Below are 20,559 nucleotides of genomic sequence, written 5' to 3'. Positions count from 1 at the left end.
GGACAGCCAGGGTGACATTGAAACCCTGTCTTGAACTCCCCCCCCCCACCAAGAAAAATAACAAAGAGAACTTGTTGCTTTGTTTATTTCATTTGCAGTGGTATTTTGCCTGCATTTATGTCTGTGTGAGGATGTCAGAGCTCAGGGTTACAGACAGGTGTGAGCTGCCATGTGGGTGCTGGGAACTGAACCCTGGCCTTCTGGAAGAACAGCCAGTGTGCTTAACCACTGAGCCACCTCTCCAGCCCCATTTGTTGCTTTTGTAAAGGACCATAGTTCAGTTTCCATCATTTTCATTAAGCAGTCTCCAACTCCTATGACTCCAGCTCGAGGGACTATGGAGCCTCTGGCCTCCAAAGACAGACACAGGTACACACATGCACAAAACCTTAAAAATAAAATTGAGGGGCTGGAGAGATTGCTCAGTGGTTACCAGCTTGCTGTTCTTGCAGGACTGTGGCTCAGTTCCCAACACCCACATGACAGCTCAAAAAAACAGTGTAACTCCAGTTCTAAGGGAACCAATGCCCCTTTCTGGCCTTCATGGGCTCCACCCCTCCCCAACAGAAAAAGAAGCCTAAAAACTAAGGAATACCAGGCACTATAATACCTGTGTGAAATTAAGCTGTCACAACATACTGGTCTTGGATACATGGTCCTGCCTCAGCCTCCCGAGTGCTAAAGCTGTAGCCATCTGCCACCATGTCTGCTTACTTTACTCCCTCACCCCATTGTCACACAGGCTACTATTTATTCTGTCGTATTTTAGCCAGGTATGGTGGCACATGACTGACTTTAATCTCAACACTCAGGAGCAGGTGGATCTCTGAGTTAAAGGCTGATCTGGTCTACATAGTCAACTTCAGGCCAAGCAAGGCTACATGGTGAAATCAACAAAATCAACCACACTGTAGAAATCTTTCCACAGTCTATCCTAAGAAAATCTTGGAAGTTCATTGTTAAAGAAGTTTCTAGTGTATTATTTCAGATTGTAGAAAGTGCAAACTTAACTGTATTTCTTTTGATCTTACAGGGACTGTTTAGCAATATATGGCCGGATCTGTGACCCAGAAACAAAGCATTTATACCAAAGCATTGCTAGATGGACTTTTCCTCAAACAGGAAAGAGTGCCCACAGATGGCCAAGCAATTCACCCTGTGAAAATTATACACTGGTTGGCTTGCCCAAAGAGATTTTAGGGTTGGCTAGAAGCAAACACCAGCCAACTTTTATCTGGATTCTTTTCTGTGGGCTGCTGGTACTGATCTCAATGCACCGTGGAATGGGAAAATGAGCTTCTCATCTTTCAGAACACCGAGTAATGGATGTATCACATGCTGCAACATGTGAAGATTATTTATTGCTTTGGGCTGACCCAAACCAAGACTATTTAAGGGAAAACAATTGGGGTCAAAAGACAGCCAATTTTTGCTTTATGGATCCACAACTTGAATTCCTTTGCACTATCAGTATTAGCTTTTAAGTGACTCCTTTCACAAAGCCATTTTGTCCTTAATGTCTGCACTCACATAATTTACTCTGAAAACAGTATCAAGATAGCCATTTTTTTTTTTTTTTTTTTTGGACACAGGGCCTCACATATATAGCCCTGTCTGGCCCTGAACTCATACAGTGCTGAGATTAAAGACATGTTGGGCTTGTTTTTATTTTTTGGGGGGGACTTATGTAGATCAGGATGACCTTGGGCTTCTGATCTTGCCTCTAGCCACCATCTACTGGGAAGTGACCCAAACACCCTCCCCCCCCACACCCAGGGTATCACCATGTAATAATGATGTGTCTTAGAATGCATTACATAGACAAGGACTGGGATTAAATAAGTGTACCATTACACCCAGCCTGGTAACTTTTACTACACACTAAAACAATGAGAATAGGAAATCACTTCGGGTTTGAACCCAACACGTCATTATTCAGACTTTCCAGAAAATCATAAATGGCTTTGGAGGTGAGAGTCAGCTAGTCAGTTCAAGCAAAATCAGTCATTTTATCTGGTTATCAAATGTGGTGATAAAGGCGCTCAGACTTTACCCATTAAAAAAAGCAGGGGTCCCAGTGAGAAACAATGGACAGACAAGTACTCTGTAACCCAGTTCAAGACTCTTTCAAACTTATACTCTGCCTTAAGTCTCTTATCACACTGCCTTTGACATCTTGGAAACTTGTGTTAACTCTCTAGGGAAGACTTCAAAACTATGTAATTTTACCAAGACTAGTTTGTGTACTGTTTGGTAATGCTTTCACTTTCCCTGGCAGGAGTAAAGTTCTTTTTCTTTTTTTTTATGGTTCTGGGTCTATTATGTTTATTTTAATCTTGATGGTCAAGACCTTGGAAAACAACTGTCATCTGAACAAACTCCTTGGGAAGCCAGAGACTGGTGTTTGATGGACATTAAATAAAACTCAGCAGCACAGGGCTTCATAGAAAAGCAATTTATTCCATTATAAGCACTTACACAGTTAGTCATGGAGAGTAACAGGCCTGATGGTGAGACAGGTTAACCAAACTGGAGATGGCATCAAACTATAGTGGTCAAGGACTAACTCCTAAAAAAGCAACTTTTATCAAGGATTAATTTAATTTTAAAAACAAATACAAACTAGCAATACACTCTTTCTCAACTTGACAGTCACCAGTGGTACTGACTGTCAGTTAAAAACATACATCTTACAACTTGGTGGTCCCAAGTTCAAAAAAACAAAACAAAAAACCGCACAACAAAACCATTTCACAGAAAGGAAAAGAATAATATGGAAACAGCTCAAGAAATACACTAATGAGCAAAAATATAAGGGAAGGAGGAACGTGTGGTCTTAACTAAAGAAACCAAGAGTCTGGTTTACATAGGCAAATGTGCATCCTGGAAAGCCAGGTGAGAGGACCTTAAACTCTATGACTTGAATCTCCCCCAATTCCTGAATAAAAATGACATCTTGCAATATTTATACTCATGGCTCAGACACCTACTTCACTTGGCTCTAATTCCTTATCCATTCTGCCCTCTTACTTGAGAATCTGAAAAACTTGGGGATATAGCTTAAGAAGAAAAATAATCAAAACATAATACGCCCCATTTCTGAAGCTACTTTAGACCTGGGTTTGTTACTAGAAAATTCCTGAAGAAAATTTAAATATAAGTCTGTGGCTTTGTTGAATTAAGTCCCCCAGTTAAGATTTAGAAAACACCCATGGCTTGGGCTAATAGTATTGTTGGTGGCACCTATTATAGCTGGATAGCTTAACAAAGTCTGTGTCTCAAACCAGTGTTAAATCCACCTCAGGGTTCAGAAGAAAACAAGGGGAGTCTAAATCACAAGTGCAGACATGTCTACGATCCTTGTCCTTCTGGATCCACACTTCCTTCAGGGTCTTCATCATTATAAATGTTCTCTGCCTGCCAAAGTGTGAGAAAAGGGTATTTAGCATGAAGACAGTTACTTCTTGACCTTTCCATAATATATTATATTCCATAATATATTATATTCCATAATATATTATGGAAAGGTGCCTGATAACAATGTCCCCAAATAACATTTCAAAGAGGGACTTATAGTTTTAGCCATTCAGTGCTACTGCTGAACTAAAACAGCAACAGACAATGCACGAACGACATGAATCATAAATGGGCACATATGTGTTCAGTGAAAACAAGGAGCAGGCCACAGCTCTGAGTACAGGGCATTTTCACAAAGTATGGACGATCATCATTCCTGAACCCTATAACCAGATATATCACTGGTAATAGCTAAAATATAAACCAGAGGTTTCTATCATATACACAAAGTGATACTTATGACCACACACGCGCCCCTCCGTTGATGAAATATATAAAAGTCTAACACCAAATGTGTGGTTATTTCTCCCACCTCTGGATACTAACTGGGTAACCAAGAACCCTGTCACATCAACAATCATCAACACCAACATCATCTCAGAGAATTGTTGAAACCCCAGATCTGCAGTCTCAGTCCCTCTCTCACACCAAATGGAAGAGATAAACACAGGAGGGAGCAGGGCATTCACACTACTTGTCTCCTGGCAACCAGAATCTGGATTCTCAAACTACCAATTTTTGGTTGTGCCAAGATCACAGGGCAAGCCAAGAGCTTAATCTGCCACCCCACTGGAGAGGCAGAGAGTTTCAAGCGGTCAATTTTTAGCACTTACGCTGACTAGATCATGAGGCTATGTAGGGGTCTCACCAAAACCTTAGTATATGCACATATCCCACAATAGAGGTAGCAACCCCGGAGGGAATCTAGTTCACAACTCTGCAACCTTTTCTTTTGGCCAACCCCCTTTCCCCGCCCCAAGTGCAACCCGGTTTCTCTGTGTAGCTCTGGTTGCCCTTTAACTAAAACTAGGCAGGTAGACTGCTATGAATTAGAGATTCCACACTGAGATCCTTTCTCAAATGAATACAGCAGCAACACAACCCTTTACTGGAGACCAGAGACAGCTCAGTGGTAAAGGGCACTTGTTGCTCTTGCAAAGGATCCAGGTTCAGTTCTTTTTTGTTTTGGCAGGAGTGGGTGGGTGGGGTATTTCTGTGGCTTTGGAGGCTGTCCTGGAACTAGCTCTTGTAGACCAGGCTGGCCTCGAACTCCCAGAGTGCTTGGGATTAGTGGCATGCCCCCCGGCTAACTGTCTCTATTTCTAATACTATTTTTGTATCCCCACCCCCACCCCCGTCATAGTCAGGGTCTTATTCTCACAACAACCTTCCTGCTTGTGCTTCATGACTGTTGAGATTACAGGTAGTATTTTTGAAATCTAATAGGATGATATATAACTAGACCCAGAGGTGAAGAAACTTGAATTCTTGTAGCTGTAACAGGTAAGCAAAGACACACTGGTGCTACAGCATCACAACTATAGTGAGGAGGGCAAAGGGGGAATAAACCACAGTAGATCAGTTTTTATTAGCTAAACTAAAAACAAGCAGTGGGACAATCAGATAAAGGAAAAGTGTAAGCAAGCCGGACAGTGGTGGCGCATGCCTTTAATCCCGGCAATCAGGAGGCAGAGGCAGGCAGATCTCTTGAGTTTGAGGCCATTTTGGTCTACAGAGTTCTAAGACAGCCAGGACAGAGAAGTTGTTCAAAAAGACCAAAAACAGGGGCTGGAGTGATGGCTCAGAGGTTAAGAGCACTGACTAGTCTTCCAGAGGTCCTGAGTTCTGGCTCACAACCATCCGTTATGAGATCTGGTGCCCTCTTCTGGTGTGCAGACATACACGGAAGCAGAATGTTGTTTACATAGTAAATAAAATCTTAAAAAAAAAAAAAAAAAAAATGGCTGGTTGGTGGTGGTGCAGGCCTTTAATCCCAGCACCCAGGAGGCAGAGGGAAGCGGATCTCTGCGAGTCCGAGGCCAGCCTGGTCTCCAGAGAAGAGTGCCAGGATAGGCTCCAAAGCTACACAGAGAAACCCTGCCTCAAAAAAGACCAAAAACAAAACAAAACCAAAGCAACGAACTACCAGAGAAAACTACACATAAAAACACAGCTGAGGAAAACAGGGCAGAGATGGCAGTTGTATCCAAAGTGTGTGAGGTGTGTGAGTAATGATGGCCTCACGTACCTACTGTCCCCTAAATAATGGCCGAACACTTACCATCTGCCACACTTGCATGATATTGTCTTCTGATACAGAACAAATCACCCAAGGTTCATTGGGATTCCAGGAGAAATCAGATATCTTGGCAGTGTGACCACCATGAATAAACTGGAAGAGGGACCAAAACAAATATATTTAAACACAGAACATTAAATCATAGTCCACTATTCAAAACACAGAAGACCCCAAAGTGCCTGAAGGTCTGTAACATACCAACAACTCTGGTGGGCCATCTTCTGCATCTTCTGGGGACTGTTCTTCTCCAATTTTACTTAACAAAAAAGAATTAAGTCAGAAAACATTACCATGTGTGGTAGTTTGAATGTAACTGGCCCCCATAAGCTCACAGGCACTATTAGGAGTTGTGGCCTAAAGAGGTCTCATATATCCAAGACATGCCTAGTTTCTCAGTTAACTTCCTGTTGCCTGCACAAAATGTAGACCTCTAAAGCTACCACTCTAGCACCATGTCTAACCTGCAGAGCTATGTCCCACCATAAAGGACTGAGAACCTCTCAACTGTAAGCTACTTAATTAAACATGGCTGTGGTCATGACTGTTTCTTCACAGAAAAAGAAATCCTAAGACAGCTGAGCACTTATCTTTGAAAAAATGTGAAGACAGCAACTTTGCCAGGCTTAGTGACACTTGGAGGTAGAGAAATGAATTTCTCAGAGTTTGAGGTCAATATACAGATTGAGCTCTAGATCAGGGCCACATGAAACTGTCTCCTCGAAACAAACAAACAAACAAACAAACAAACAAAAAACCCCAAACCAACAAACCAGTAACCAACACAAAACTCACCTTAAATCCCAGACATTCAGCCTACGGTCAGTACCACTAGAAGCCAAAATAGTCTCGTTGTGAGGTGACCATTGAACCTATATCCAAGAGTCAACAAAGATGCAACCAATTAGAAATAGAAGGGGAAAATATCTCAAATTATATCCTACAAAACTTTGTAAATAAAAGGCAGTGAATACTGCTAAAACTTACAGATATTTCTCTCTTCACAGGGTTTCTCTATGGCTTTGGAGCCTGTCCTGGCACTTGCTTTATAGACCAGGCTGGCCTTGAACTCAGAGATCAGCCTGCCTTTGCTTCCCAGGTGCTGGGACTAAAGGCTTGCGCCACCACTGCCTGGACAGCTACTACTATACCCCAAAGATTCCTTATAATGATGTTAGGTAAAAGATAACCACACACACAAAACTATCACAAATCCTGTGGCTGTTAAGAAAGTGCTGGTTTGCTGGGTAGTGGTGGCACACACCTTTAATCCCAGCACTTTGAAAGCAGAGGCAGGAGGCTCCTTGTGAGTTCAAGGCCAGCCTGATCCACAGAATGAGTTTGCAGGACAGCTAGGACTGTTAAACAGAGATATCCTGACTTGAAGAAGAAGAAAAAAAGAAAGAAAAAAAAATGTTAGTTTATGGCATTATTGACTAATGGGTTAGGGAAGAATTTAGATATTCTTCAAGCAAGACCATCACTACCACTACCACCAAGAGAAAGGAAATAGGACAATGACAAAACAGTCTCAACACTTAGGCCATTTAGATGAGGATGACCTTTTGTGATTCTCCCTCTTCCCTTTGAATGCTGAGATTAGCAGTAGTTCTAATGACTGTAGGGTGGTCTCTTACTAGATAGATACCTCAGGTGACTGTCTTGCTTCAGGTACCCTTTATGCTGGGATCAGAGGCATGCATGGACATGTCTGGTATCACTATAAAATTTAAGAGAGGGATGTGCCTAGTTAAAAAGGACACACGGTAGCAAAAGTTCCTGCATGTCAGGCAAGAACTCCACTAACTGTGCTTCCTTTCCAGGTCCTCTGATTTGTAAGGATCTCTTTACACGGTATCTTTCTGCTGTAGCTTCCCAAGGGCTGGGATTATAGGTGTATACAGAATTGTCTGTAAAGAGGGAAAGAACAGGGCAGGCAACCTAGGTTTTTCTTACTTGGAATATTTCATCCTTATGTGACTCAAAGGAATGCAACTTGAGTTTCAGGTTTCTCAGATCCCACAAGGCAACAGTCTATGTACAAAAGAAAACGAAATCAAGATCAACTTATAAAGGAAAGCCTAAGGCCAGCAAGATGGTTCAGTGGATAAAGGCACTTGCTGCCAAACATGAGTTTGATCCCAGAATCCACACAGTGGAAGGAGTAAACAAACTCTGGCAAGTTGTCTTCTAACCCCCCACACAAACGTCATGGTGTATGTACCCCCATCCCTGCCAAATACATAGTTCAGTTTGTGTATATATACACACATGTACCATGACAACTGTGCAGAGATCAGAGGTCAACTTGTAGGAGAGGAGTTGGTAATCTCCTTTAGTCTTTCAGGTCTTGGGGACTGAATTCAGATCTTCAGGCTTGGCAGCCTGATAAAATTCTTAAAAAAATTTAAGACAAGAATACCTTTAAAACATTAACTAAAGGTCTCCGTACATTTCATTTAACATATGCTGAAGATGGCTCAGTAGTTAAGAGTCCAGAGGAACAGCTCAGCACCCATTTGGTGTCACACAAACATTTGTAACCCCAATCCCAGGGGATCTAACACCCCCTTCTGGTCTCAACAGGCACCAGACATGTACAGCATGTGCTCAAGACATACATGTGGGTGAAGTTCCTTTACCCATAAAATATAAAACTTCAACAACAAAAAATCCCAAACAAAGAAAACTGACCTTGTCAGCTGATCCTGTGGCAAGAATGAACTCACTGTAAGGATTGAAAGACAGGCAGTTCACTTCAGCAGTGTGAGCATCAACCGAGTGGCTTGGCTTGGAAGTATTGTTCGAACGAGTATCCCAGCTTCATTTAAAGAGAGAGAATAGGAAAGGAAGCTTGAAATGTGACTAATGCAAAACTCTGAAAATGTAATAAAAAATAAATTATGGAGTCCACTCACATCATAAGTTTCTGATCGTCAGCAACAGACCCAAACAGAGACTCGTGGAGCAGATGCCAGGAAACGTCCTCTACTACTGCTGTATGCCCTGTGAAGATGGTCTTTGCATCCACCACCTTTCCTTCTTTTGGAACTGCACTGATGTCCCACAGGCAGATGGTCTTAAATTTAAAATTAACCATTATATAAATGATTCTCACTTCCCCCCATCTCCCCAAAAAAGAAAGCAATTGGCAACAATTCCAGATTTGAACCAAAACTGCAAGGATACGCACATGGTCATCTGAAGCACTAAGTAAGTGCCCACTGAGATTTGGATTCCAAGAAAGACCATAACCTTCCTTCTGATGTCCACGGAGACGTAAATCTGGGTTGCATTCTCCAGAAGGGTCTGCAAAGTAACAGATATATCTAGAATATCCAGTTGATTGTCTCTCTGGGCTTATTAAGCAAAATTATGCCATAAATGCCTATTATACAAAATATAGACCCATCATGACCAACTATACAATGCTGAAGTTGCAAAATCATGATTTTCCTCTACATAAAAGCACTGCTTTGCTTAAGAAACATAAAATACCCACACATATCAATACAAATAAGATGTTAAATTATAAAAATATTTGAGTAAATGGAATCTGTATCTGATTAAAAGGGAGAGGTACCTGGTTTAGAAGGGTGCTTTGTGTAGTCAAAAACAAGCACATCACTGGATGGAGTCTTTGTTGCAATGATGCAAGGGTTCTGGGGCATGTATCGAGCCCTGTTTACTTCTCCTTCATGGTTGATCTTGATTTCTATTTCAATTTTCCCACTGACAGAGCCAAAACCTCCGAATTCTGTATTTATAAGCAAAAAGTACTTAATGAACCAAGTGGTATAACTAGAAGACAGAACCATCTGGAGAACAGAAGTGCTTTTTATACATTTATAACTACAGATAGATTAGAAATAAGTACTATATAGCCAACTGAAATGAAGACGGTATGAATACCAAACCTGGTGTGGTAGTGCACACCTTTAAATCTTGGTGCAGCCAGACCATTGTAGTTAGAGGCCAGCCTGGTCTGCACAGTGAGCCTTAAGTGTTATGCTACTAGTGTGAGATCCTGTGTGTGTGTGTGTATACTACTCAACTACTCAACCTTGTGAGTCAATCTTTTTGCTTGTTCTCCAGGCAGGCTGTGACCACACATCTCAGACGGGCCCTCAATTCACTATGCAGAGGTTCGCTGTCCTTTCTTCTTTCTCTCACACCTTCACAGAATCTCATTCTATAGCCTAGCTTAGGCAATTCTCCTGACCGGAGTGCCAAGATCAAAAGTTTGATGATCACCATTCCTTGCTAAAAGCTTGTTCTTGGCAGTTTTCAAATCTCATTTGACCTAAAAATAACTCAGCAGTTAACAGTACTGGATGCTCTCCTGGTCACGAGTTCAAGTCCCAGCAACCACACAATATTGGTTAAGGTGGCTTACAATCACCTATATAATGGGATCTGGTGCCCTCTTCTGGCATAAAGGTGTGCATGCAGACAGAGAACTCATATACATAATAAACCTAACAAACAAACAAACAAATAAAAAAACCCTTAAAAATTAAATGTATTTTATATGTGAATTGGTGCGAAGGTGTCAGATCCCTTGAAACTTCAGTTACAGACAGTTGTGACCTGCAATGTGAGTGCTGGGAATCAAACCTGGGTCCTCTAGAAGAGAAGCTAGCACTCTGAGCTATCTCTCCAGCCCCAAAAGAAACCCTATTTAAAAGGCTAAGTCAGAGGCAGGTGGATCTATGAGTTCAAGGCCAGCCTAGTTTACAAAGCAAGTTCCAGGGCTATTACATAGAGAAATGCTATCTTCAAAAACAAAAGGCTAAGTTAAGAGGATCACCAGGAGTGCAAAGCTAGTCTTGACTTCTTAAAGGGAATTTCAAGGAGGCCTAGACTACAGAGACCCCGTCTAAAAACAAAACAAAACAAAAAACCCAAAGTCACACCCCGACCCCCAATCAACCAACGAAACTACCACCACCAACAAAACATTTCCAGTACCCCAGTAGGAACACGTGTATCTTTCTTAACCAATATGCTTACCCAAAGCTCCCTTACCCCAATTTCTAACACCTGAGTCACTTTTCTAGGCCATAAATCCTGTGGAATTTCTAAGAAAGTATTTTAACAGTACAAGCCAAGAAACCAAATTTTCATTTTCATTTCATTGTGGTGTGTGTTCGTTCCAGACAGGGTTTCTTCGTGTATGAACTCACGAAATCCACCTGCCTGCATTTCATTTTTTTAGGTTAGAAATGATTTATAAACAAAAACCAAACCTTTTGTCTTCGTGATGCTGGACATGACGCCCAGGGTCTTGCAGATGCTAGACAAGTGTTCTACCACTGAGACACAAGCCAATACCCAAGAAACTCAGACATCAGACATAAGTGTACCCATCATTGATGAAATCAACTAAAGTCACCATTCCGCCATGGGGTTACCAAGCCTATCCACTTATAGGTAAAGGAGTAAAAGGAAAACAAGGTGTGTAACCCTGGGGTAGTGTGATAGTCAAATTCAAAAATCTATAGCTGTGATCCACATTACTGTTTTGTTTTTTACTATTTCTGGGGAGAGAGAAGCCATTTTGAGACAGTTCAGTCAGGATCTTAATATGCAGACCACGATGGCCTTGAACCTGTGACAATCCTTCCCCATACGGCACTATGGCACACACCTACACCAACACACAAAACCAAACTGTAGTCAGAAGCAGCAGTTCAGTCATAGAGAGCATACTGTCCCAACTCCCCAAAGCAAGAGAAACATTCAGGGAATAGGACTCGATTCTAATCACATACACAGCAGCAAAATAGACAGATCAAAGTTTATCAGTTAAAGTACTAGAACAACCAACAGATGATATTTTGAAATCTTGGAACAGAAAGGCATTTCAAAGAAGGACAAAAAAGTTGGAGGACATCAGAGGAAAAGTTAATAATTCATAACTGTACAGTTTTTCTTAACAACAGCAGAGGCCAGGTTTGTTAACTCAATGTGTCCCAGAACTTAGGAGGTGAAGGCAGGGATGATTACAAGTTCAAGCCAGCCTGGGCTACAGGTTACATGAAAGCCCTTTCAAGAACAAGCAAAACAACACAAACTTAAATCCTTAACACTTCAAATAAAAGGAGCTTAAGCTTTGGAGGATGGAGAGGTGGCTTAGTGGGTAAAACATTTGCTACACAGCAAGCATGAAGACCTGAGTTTGAATCCTCAGCACCTACACAAAAGCCAGGTATGGCCTGGTGGTGGCACCTTTAATTAATCGCAGCAGAGGCAGGCAGATCTCTGAGTTCCCGGCCAGCCTGGTTTTAAGAGCTAGCTCCAGGACAGCCTCCAAAGCCATAGAGAAAGCCTGTCTCAAAAAACTAAAACACACCAAAAAGGGAAGGAAAAACAAAAAAAACAAACCAAGTATGGCTTTAAGTGTATCTGTACCCCAGAAGTAGGGTGTGAAGACAAGCAGCTTAGCTGACTGGGCAATTTGGAGGCACTACATCAAAGGATTAAATAGGAGTGACAGGAAGGCTCTGACTTGTCAGTTTGTTGGCATGGATACCTGCACCCACACTTTCTTGCATGCACTACACACAAAAAATGAGATGGGAAATTATTGAATCTACCATCAGAAAAGCAAATTATAAACCCGCATCACACTCAGGTACCAAGAAAAACACCTCCATGGATTAAGTACTGAACTCCCCTTGAACTAATTAATACCCAGCCTCCTGCCTCCACCTTCCAAGTGTGTATCACCATATATAGTTTAGAAACCAGGGCCTTGTGCATGCCAGGCAACTAACAATTGAGCTCTATCCCTAACTGTACATATACATGTGGGTGGGTGTACACATGCGTAGAGGTGAGAGAACAACTTTTGGGAGTTTTCTCCTCCTATAGATTCCAATGACTTAACTGTTCAGCTGGTTCACTGGCCTGTTTGTTTTCCTTTTTGAAATAGGAGTCAGTTACATTGCCCAGATTGGTATTCAATTGTGACCATTCTATCTCAGCCTGGAAGGTTATGATTACAAGTGTGTGCAACCATGCCACTCACATCATTTATTGAATGAGTGATTTAACATGTGGACTCCTTTAAGAAAGCAAGGTATTAGTTGGGTGCTGGTGGCGCACACCTTTAATCCCAGCACTAGGGAGGAAGAGGCAGGTGGATCTCTGAGTTTGAGGCCAGTCTGGTTTACAGAGCACATTTCAGGACAATCTCCAAAGCAATACAGAGAAACCCTGCCAAAAAAACCAAAAAACAAACAAAATACAACCCTGTCTCGGGAAAAAAAAAAAACAACATATATGAAACAATAGTAATCAGAATTGTTCATGCCTATACCAAACCACATTTATTTTGTTGTATGAATGAGCTTCAGACATGCTAAAGCAAGTATTCCACCACTGGAATTACAACTCCAGCCCCCAAATACAATGCAAACACAATTTATCTCATTTAGATCAGAGGATGTACATCAGTAGTAGAACATTTAGCCTTAAAACATACAAAACACTGGGTTCAATTATTCAGGAAATCATAAAAAAAAAAAAAAAAGACAATTCATTTCATTAAATGAATAGGAACTGGACTCAAGTTAAACCACTTACCCTAAAAGCTCACAGCTAGGCTGGGCCTGTTAACACACACCTTTAATCACAGCACTTGGGAGGCAGAAGCAGGCGGATCTCTGTGAGTTTGAGGCCAGCCTCCAAAGCAAGTTTTAGGACAGTCATGGCTATATAGAGAAACCCTGTTTTGGAAACCAAAAACCAAACCAAAACCAAAACCATATAGCTAAGATAGTGGCAAAAAGGATCTCCACCCATCTAAACTCTTAAAGCCAGTGTTCTCCTTCTCCACCAACCCATACGCAGGGATCCAGAGACTTTCCAAAAAAACTATTCACTTGGGCAAATCACACAGAATTGTAGTTGACTATTACCCTAACAACCAATTTTGCACTCTGTACCACCGAAGATGCAATGTGGAACGACCAGCAAGTAAATAGCACACACACAACTGTTATCCTAGCCAGTAGCTGGATCCCAAATAAACTTAAACATGAAGAGTTATTTCTGCTAATATCCAGAAACATTAAAAACTGAATATAAGGAGCACAAATGTTAATAAAAGAAGCCCATTTTTTTTTTTTTTTTTTTTTGCTGTTTTGTCTGAGACAGGGTTTTATTCAAGGAAACTCCCCTACTGACCCCCCCCCTTTTGACGTTTTGGTATGAAGGCCATAAAGAAAATTTACCGATTGCTATCTGAAAAAAGGAATTCATGAACAGCTACTCTTATGGCATCTTCTAAGAATTAGGTTGTTGAAATCTTTTATGAATATAATGGGTACTATGTCATTTCTTGTATCTTAAACCTTTAAGAAAGTTTTAAGACTTTCTGCCCCTTTATCCCCAATGAAACTGCAGTAGTACAGATACACTGAAAGCTCTGGGGACCATGCAGACTATGGTTTCTATTTTGAATTAGGGAAATCACTAACTAGCCCCAAATTGGCGGGTAACTTGTGATCCTCCTTGAGATGGCTCAGCAATTTAGAGCACCTGTCTGCTCTTGCAGAGGACCCAGGTTCAATTCTTGGTGGCTCACAAATGCTTATAACTCCATCTGCAGAGGATCCAACACCCTTTTCTGGCCTATGTGGGCATCAGACACACAAGGTGTGCACATACATACACGCAGGCAAAACACCAACCCATACCCATGAATTAATTTCTGTCTCTTTGGGTCAATGTTGCTCCTGTTGAGAATACACACCAAAAAAAATATGGTAGATCTTTACTACATTAACTGCAGAAATCTCACCATGACCAGTATAGTAGAGACAGCTTACAGCAAAAGCACAGAACCGAGTTTTGTGTTGATGACTCTTGATTGCAAACTAGCTTTCCCAATAACTTAAACCTAAGAGGCTACCCCCGCCCAATTATGTACCTCCTCGATGACAATTCAGACAGGAAACATATAATCCACAGACCATTACTTCTTTTATCCTACCTCCTTTCTCACTGTCATAGTGAGATGCGTCAAACTGAGCATCATCGTTCGGAAGCTGGACACTGGCTATCACCAGGTGGTTTTGTTCATCTGACGTATGTGTTCCCAGGACAAGCCGGTGAATGCTGAAGTCTTTTCCTTCAGGCCTGTAATAACAGATGGTCACTATTCAAGTTGGCAACCCAAGATAACATAAAGTCAGCAACATACACATGACAAACAAAAAACCCCAAGCAGTTCAATTGAGATAGTGAGAACTAGTTCCTACTTTAAAAAACAAAACCCAGCCCCCCGTGCTTAAATAGACATACATATAAATGGATACTGGAGAACAATAAAGTGTCACTCACTCTTAAGATTCTGTTCATGGCCGGTTGTGGTGGAGCAGGCTTTTAATCCCAGAACTCAGGAGGCAGGAGTTTCTACATGAGTTCTAGGACAGCCAGGGCTATTACACAGAGAAACCCTTTCTCGAAAAAGCAAAATCAAAAAAGAGGCTATTCACCTCCATTAATATAAGGCTTGCTTTATTGGCCTGGAGCTCAGCAACTAAGTAAGCATGGCTGGTTGTTGAGCCTGAGAGATCATCCTATTTCCTATATCCCCATCACTGAGGCTTCAAGCATATACCACCCTGTTTTTTTTCTTGTCTGTCTTGTTTTGTGGTGTTGTGGATTGACTACATGTTCCTATTTACTGAGTCATTACTAAAGTCCCTGTTTTCTTTAAAAAACAAAAAACACACAATCAAAAAGATGGTTCAGTAATTAACAGTGCTTGCTGCTCTTACAGAGGACTTGAATTCAGTTCCTAGCTCCTATGCTAAGTGACCCACAACCACCTGAAATTCTAGCTCCAGGAGACCCTGAACACTCACACTTCATAAAACAAATGAAGACTTTTGTGGATCTGTTCTCTTTCCATCACATGGATCCAGGTGACCAGACTCAAGTTGTCAAGCTTGGCAATAGGCACTTTTACCCACCTAGTCAACTTGCTAGCCTCTATTCCCTACCCCTCCGTTTTTCGAGGAAGGGTCTCTCTGTGGCTTTAGAGTCTGTCCTGGAACTAGCTCTTGTAGACTAGGCTGGTCTCGAACTCACAGAGATCCGCCTGCCTCTGCCTCCCAAGTGCTGGGACTAAAGGCATGTGCCACCACTGCCTGGCTTATTTCCTACTTTTAATGACCCTCTATTAAGGCCAGACAGGGCACAAGCACAGAACTTAATTTTTATTTAACATGGCCAAAAATTTAAAACACGATAGAGAATTTTTTCTCCCAGTTTATTGAAATAAAGTGAGTTAACAATGGGTGAGAAGAAAACAATTGCCTGATATTTTTGTTTTTATCAAGAACTTTGGGGCATAAAACCCAATAGTAGAGTTTGTGCCTGGTCATGTGCAAGAGTTCTTATATCCCCTAAAAGAAAAATATTAGGTAGGTGGTGGTGGCACCCACCTTTGATACCAGCATTTGGGAGGCAGAGGCAGAGGCAGGTGGATCTCTGCAAGTTAAGACAGCCTGGTCTACAGAGCTAGCTACTGAATACACTGCCTCAAACATTTTGGAAGTAGGGATGATTCTTGTTTTTGTAGTTCCCCCTAGAACCTTGCAGGGGGCACAGAGAAGCATTATGAGAACCAGGAATGTTACTCTCACAGGGGTGTCTCCTCAATGGAGGAGATACAAATTCAATACTTGCGTCCAGAAAGCTGAGAGTGGAGGTTAATGACACAATGACCCTTTTGCTATCTGTAGGGACAGATCTCACCCTAAATCCCCAAATGATTATTCCAGACTCTTTCCCCCCCAGACCCATCCTACAGGTCACCAGTATTTTATGGCCTGCTGACCTCTATGCTATCGGTCAGAGACCACACTAGATTCCAGGTCTTTTTGTTTAGCTTCATGTTCACATGTACTTTGTAAAGAATTTCTATGAAGTTACATTTTATGCTTTATTGTGCACATGTAATTGGACTGATTGTTGCCTGGAAACTTTCCCCCAATTGTATTGTTTTAAATATGGTGATAATGAACTGCCTGGCAATCGACTCCTTGAAGTCTTATCCAGGTTGGCAAGTCAACCTGCAGTTTTCATTCTTATCTCTGCTGGGTTCACTTCCCTGCCAGGATACCTGCAGGGACCCCCTCAGAATCTAGAGTTGGGTTTCTCTTTCTTTCCTCCCAGTATGTACGTATGTGTGCTTGTAAACAGAAGCCACAACTTGACAATGGGTCTCTTGACCTCTTTCCTCTAGACAGACCGAAGACAAACCTACCTTGAACCCAGAACTCACTGGCTTTGCTAGCATAGCTAGTTTATTTCAGTGACCGCCTCTGCCTCTGCCTCCCGGAATTACAGGTGTGCTGCCATGGCCACCTGGCATTATATACCAGTGCTGAGGTTTGAAATGTGGTCCTTATAATCGCTTCATTTACTGTAACACCTGCCCAAACTAATGCTTTACACATGCAGGTAAGCACCTACAGCTGGGCTACATACATTCCTACCAGAAAATACTGAGATCACACATGATTCCCTGGGGCTAGAGATGGCCCAGCACTTAAGAATACTGGCTGCTGTTTCAGAGAGCCCTGGTTCAATTCTCAGTGCCCACACGGAGGCACAACTGTCTGTAATCCAGACCCAGGGGGACCCAATGCTATCTTCTGGCTTCAGTAAACCCATGCACACTGCACATACACGAACAGACAAAATATGCACACACATAAATTCAAAACAAATTAAGGAAAAAACAAACAAAACAACAACAAAAACAAACAAACAGACACAACTCCTTAAAAAGCCAAGAGCAGGTGATGGAGCAAAAGAGCACTTGCTGCTCTTGCAGAGGACCTGGGTTCAGTTTCCAGCACCCACATGATGGCACACAACTGTCTGGAAATGGAGCTCCAGTGTATCTGACACCCTCTTCTTCTGGTCTCCCCAGGCACCAGGTACAGAAAATAAACAAAAACCCTGTGCTGGTCATGGTTAGTCTTTCTGCGAAGGTGACACACACCTGAATCAACCGAAGAATTACCTCCATCAGACCGGCCTGTAGGCAACTCTGTGGGTATTTTATTGATTACTGACTTATGTAGGACCTAGCCCACTATGGGCAGGTGGGCCTGAGTTATGTCAAGAGAGCAAACTGAACAATCCAAAGTGTTCCTCCATGGCCTCTGCTTCAGTTCCAGCTTCCAGGGATCCGTGATGGACTATAAACTATAGCCTCTGATCATGTGTTTTATCTCAGCAATAGAAAGCAAACTAAAACATCCGCATGCAAAATAAATTTTTCTAAAGTAAGAGTAATCAGTCATGTACATAAATACTAGGCAGTATATACCACATGAAGACACAAAAATAGTTGGAATTTAAAAGCTAAGAGGATATAGGTCAGCGGTAGAGTGTTAAACTAGTATGCATGAGCTCCTAGGTTTAATTCAGTAAAACAAAAAATTAATACTGGGCTGGGCTAGATTTAAATACCACAATGCTATAAAGAATTATTCCAATTTGAATTGAAAAATTTGTTATTTAGGAAAATTAGACAATGTGGCTAAGATCACACAGCTACTAAGTAACAGAACCGAGACTAAAGTCCAACTCTAGCTTTGGAAATGGAAAAGCCAAATGAGAAACAAATCACTGCCTAAATTCTTGGAATGTCAGCTCAAGGCAGTCTGGATTATATACTGTAAGAAACAAGGAATATTAAGTTTCAAAGAGACATATTTCTGCTCTACCTCCTAAGTGCTGGGATTACAATTGTGTACTACCACACATCCTCTCAACACAAATGGTTTAACAACCACTGAGAACAGATAGAAACGACTCTACTAGGGGCTGGAGAGATGGCTCAGAGGTTAAGAGCACTGCCTGCTCTCCCAGAGGTCCTGAGTTCAATTCCCAGCAACAACATGATGGCTCACAACCATCTGTAATAAGATCTGGTGCCCTCTTCTGTCCTGCAGGCATACACGCAGGCAATAAATAAATCCTAAAAAAAGGACTCTACTAAGCTTGAGGGCTTGTTTTTGTTTTTCGAGACAAGAGTTTTGCTGTGTAGCTTTGGAGCCTATCTGGAGACTAGGCTGGCCTTGAACTCGGAGATCTGCCTGCCTCAGCCTCCAGAGGGCTGGGATTAAAGGGCCTGGCCCAACTAGTTTTGAACCTGATTACATTCCCAACCCCAAACTTCTGGATGTCTGCCAAGGATTTGCACAGCGCCCTTCATTTTCCTCTACCGTGCCCCAAAGAGGCGACAGCCTCATTCTTCAGTAACACACATGCACAAAACAGAGATGTAGCTCAGAGGTACCGCCTGCTTTCCGTGGACAAGGTTCAATCCCTAGCACTTCAAACAAAACAACTCTTTACTCCAAATTTCTGGGACTTGTTGAACCTAACTACTCTCATAACCGATTCTGTACATACCTTACTGAGTTTCAAAAGAATTTAGCATGGAGTTTGCATCAACAATAATCTACACTCACCTTTATCTTTGTGTAGCCACCCGCTTCCTTCTGCAAGCTAGTCCTGATATTTCAAGTCGAAAAAAGTTTCCCTTGGTTAGAACATTTTGCGCATTCAAGTTCACTCTACGACCGAAGGATCAAAGTCCCGGCCAGTAAGCGCTCGATCACTAAACATTACACGCCCCCAGACCTCTTTTCAGGGGTTACCTCACCACTTACCTAAAGCCTCGGACCTCTACCAACCAGACAAATGTTTGTCTTCTAAACCTCGTCAAGTTTTAACACTTACACTCCGACAACTACAGTTGTAAGATGGCTGGCTATTCGTCTCAATGTAGAGGAAGAAAACGTACGTTTTCTCTCGCAAATTACAAAATTATTTTGTTTTCTTACTTATTGGTCGATGAAAATAAACATCACTCATAGTCTCTGATCATATTGCCGCTTCTGACAGACCGGAGGAAAGGAAAAAAAAAAAAAAACCCACGGAAAACCAATTCAAGACATTAACTACCAAAGTTAATAGCCAAGAGATTGCTGTCACCTGGTTACATCTGGAAGCCACTGGGCAGTTAAACTGGGCCACTCCAGGGCATGGGTCATCACCAAATCATAAAGAAAAGGGGTATTCTTCTTCCATATTTTGTATTCCTCATTGATCACACGCTCTTCCACCGCGTCGTCAAAGGCAGCTAAAATGTTTTTAAAAGACAAGTTAGCCAACAGAAACGGAAAGCGAGTAAACCCTCTTCTAGCCACGGGCGCAGCTCCCGGGCTCTGCCACTGAAATGGAGATGGATTCGTCTTAATCTCCCGGGGCGCGGGCACCGAGGCGACAGTCTCGGCCGCGGAGGGCCGGAAGTCCTCGGGCCACCCCAGCCAGACACTCCGTTACTCGTCTGGGGCGACGCTGCCCGGCTTCGAAGCACACGGGCGCGCCAAGTCCACACGACCCAAAGGGAGGCCTGCGCGTCGGGCCTGGCGGTGGGGAGCGGCGTCCCGAGTCCCGGCAGGCAGAGGGGCCGACAGGGAGCGGCGCACTCAACCGGGCCCGAGTGCTGGCGTCGGCCCGCATCCGCTGCCGAGGAGCCAGCGCGCCGTTAGCCCGGCCCGCGGGGAGCGCCCTTCTCAAGCCGGAGTCGCTGGGGCTCGGCTCGCCACAGTCGGGCCTGCTCTCTGTATTAGGCCGCGTAGGAAGCCACGACACAGCCCCGCCGGCCCGCGCCTCCTTCCCGAGCCCGCCTCGGCACGCTTACCTTCCTTGTCAGCCATGGCGGCGGGCGAGCCGGGAGGGGTTGGGGGATCCCGGGGTCGTGCGTTGCAGGAGGGGCGGGGAGGCTACGGGCGCTCGCTCGGCGCGCGCGGCCTCTATTGTTTCCTGCGGCCCGTGCGTGGGGGGCCGGCTCGCGTGCCTTC

At 42.9% G+C, this 20,559-nt stretch overlaps 2 protein-coding genes across 2 annotated transcripts in view; one reads left to right on the top strand and one right to left on the bottom strand.

Annotated features, from left to right (window-relative positions):
* Nucleotides 1-2,447, top strand: part of Sync (syncoilin, intermediate filament protein) — an 18,416-nt gene extending 15,969 nt beyond the window's left edge. Inside the window, exon 5 of the mRNA XM_027399376.2 lies at nt 1,034-2,447. Within this exon, the coding sequence (XP_027255177.1) occupies nt 1,034-1,044 (11 nt within the window). The 3' untranslated portion in view covers nt 1,045-2,447. The remainder of the gene's footprint in view (nt 1-1,033) is intronic.
* On the bottom strand, nt 2,441-20,559 carry Rbbp4 (RB binding protein 4, chromatin remodeling factor). Its single transcript, XM_027399377.2, has 12 exons — nt 20,400-20,559; nt 19,688-19,835; nt 14,655-14,800; nt 9,237-9,410; nt 8,847-8,962; nt 8,572-8,732; nt 8,348-8,474; nt 7,610-7,687; nt 6,449-6,525; nt 5,855-5,912; nt 5,639-5,749; nt 2,441-3,417 (listed from the first exon to the last, which is right to left on the bottom strand). Exons 1-12 carry the CDS (start codon nt 20,413-20,415, stop codon nt 3,352-3,354), a joined length of 1,278 nt encoding a protein of 425 aa, XP_027255178.1. The 5' UTR covers nt 20,416-20,559; the 3' UTR covers nt 2,441-3,351.

The sequence above is a fragment of the Cricetulus griseus genome, chromosome 2 (assembly GCF_003668045.3).
Source record: "Cricetulus griseus strain 17A/GY chromosome 2, alternate assembly CriGri-PICRH-1.0, whole genome shotgun sequence".
Classification (NCBI taxonomy): domain Eukaryota; kingdom Metazoa; phylum Chordata; class Mammalia; order Rodentia; family Cricetidae; genus Cricetulus; species Cricetulus griseus.
This window is presented reverse-complemented; position numbering and strand designations above follow the sequence as displayed.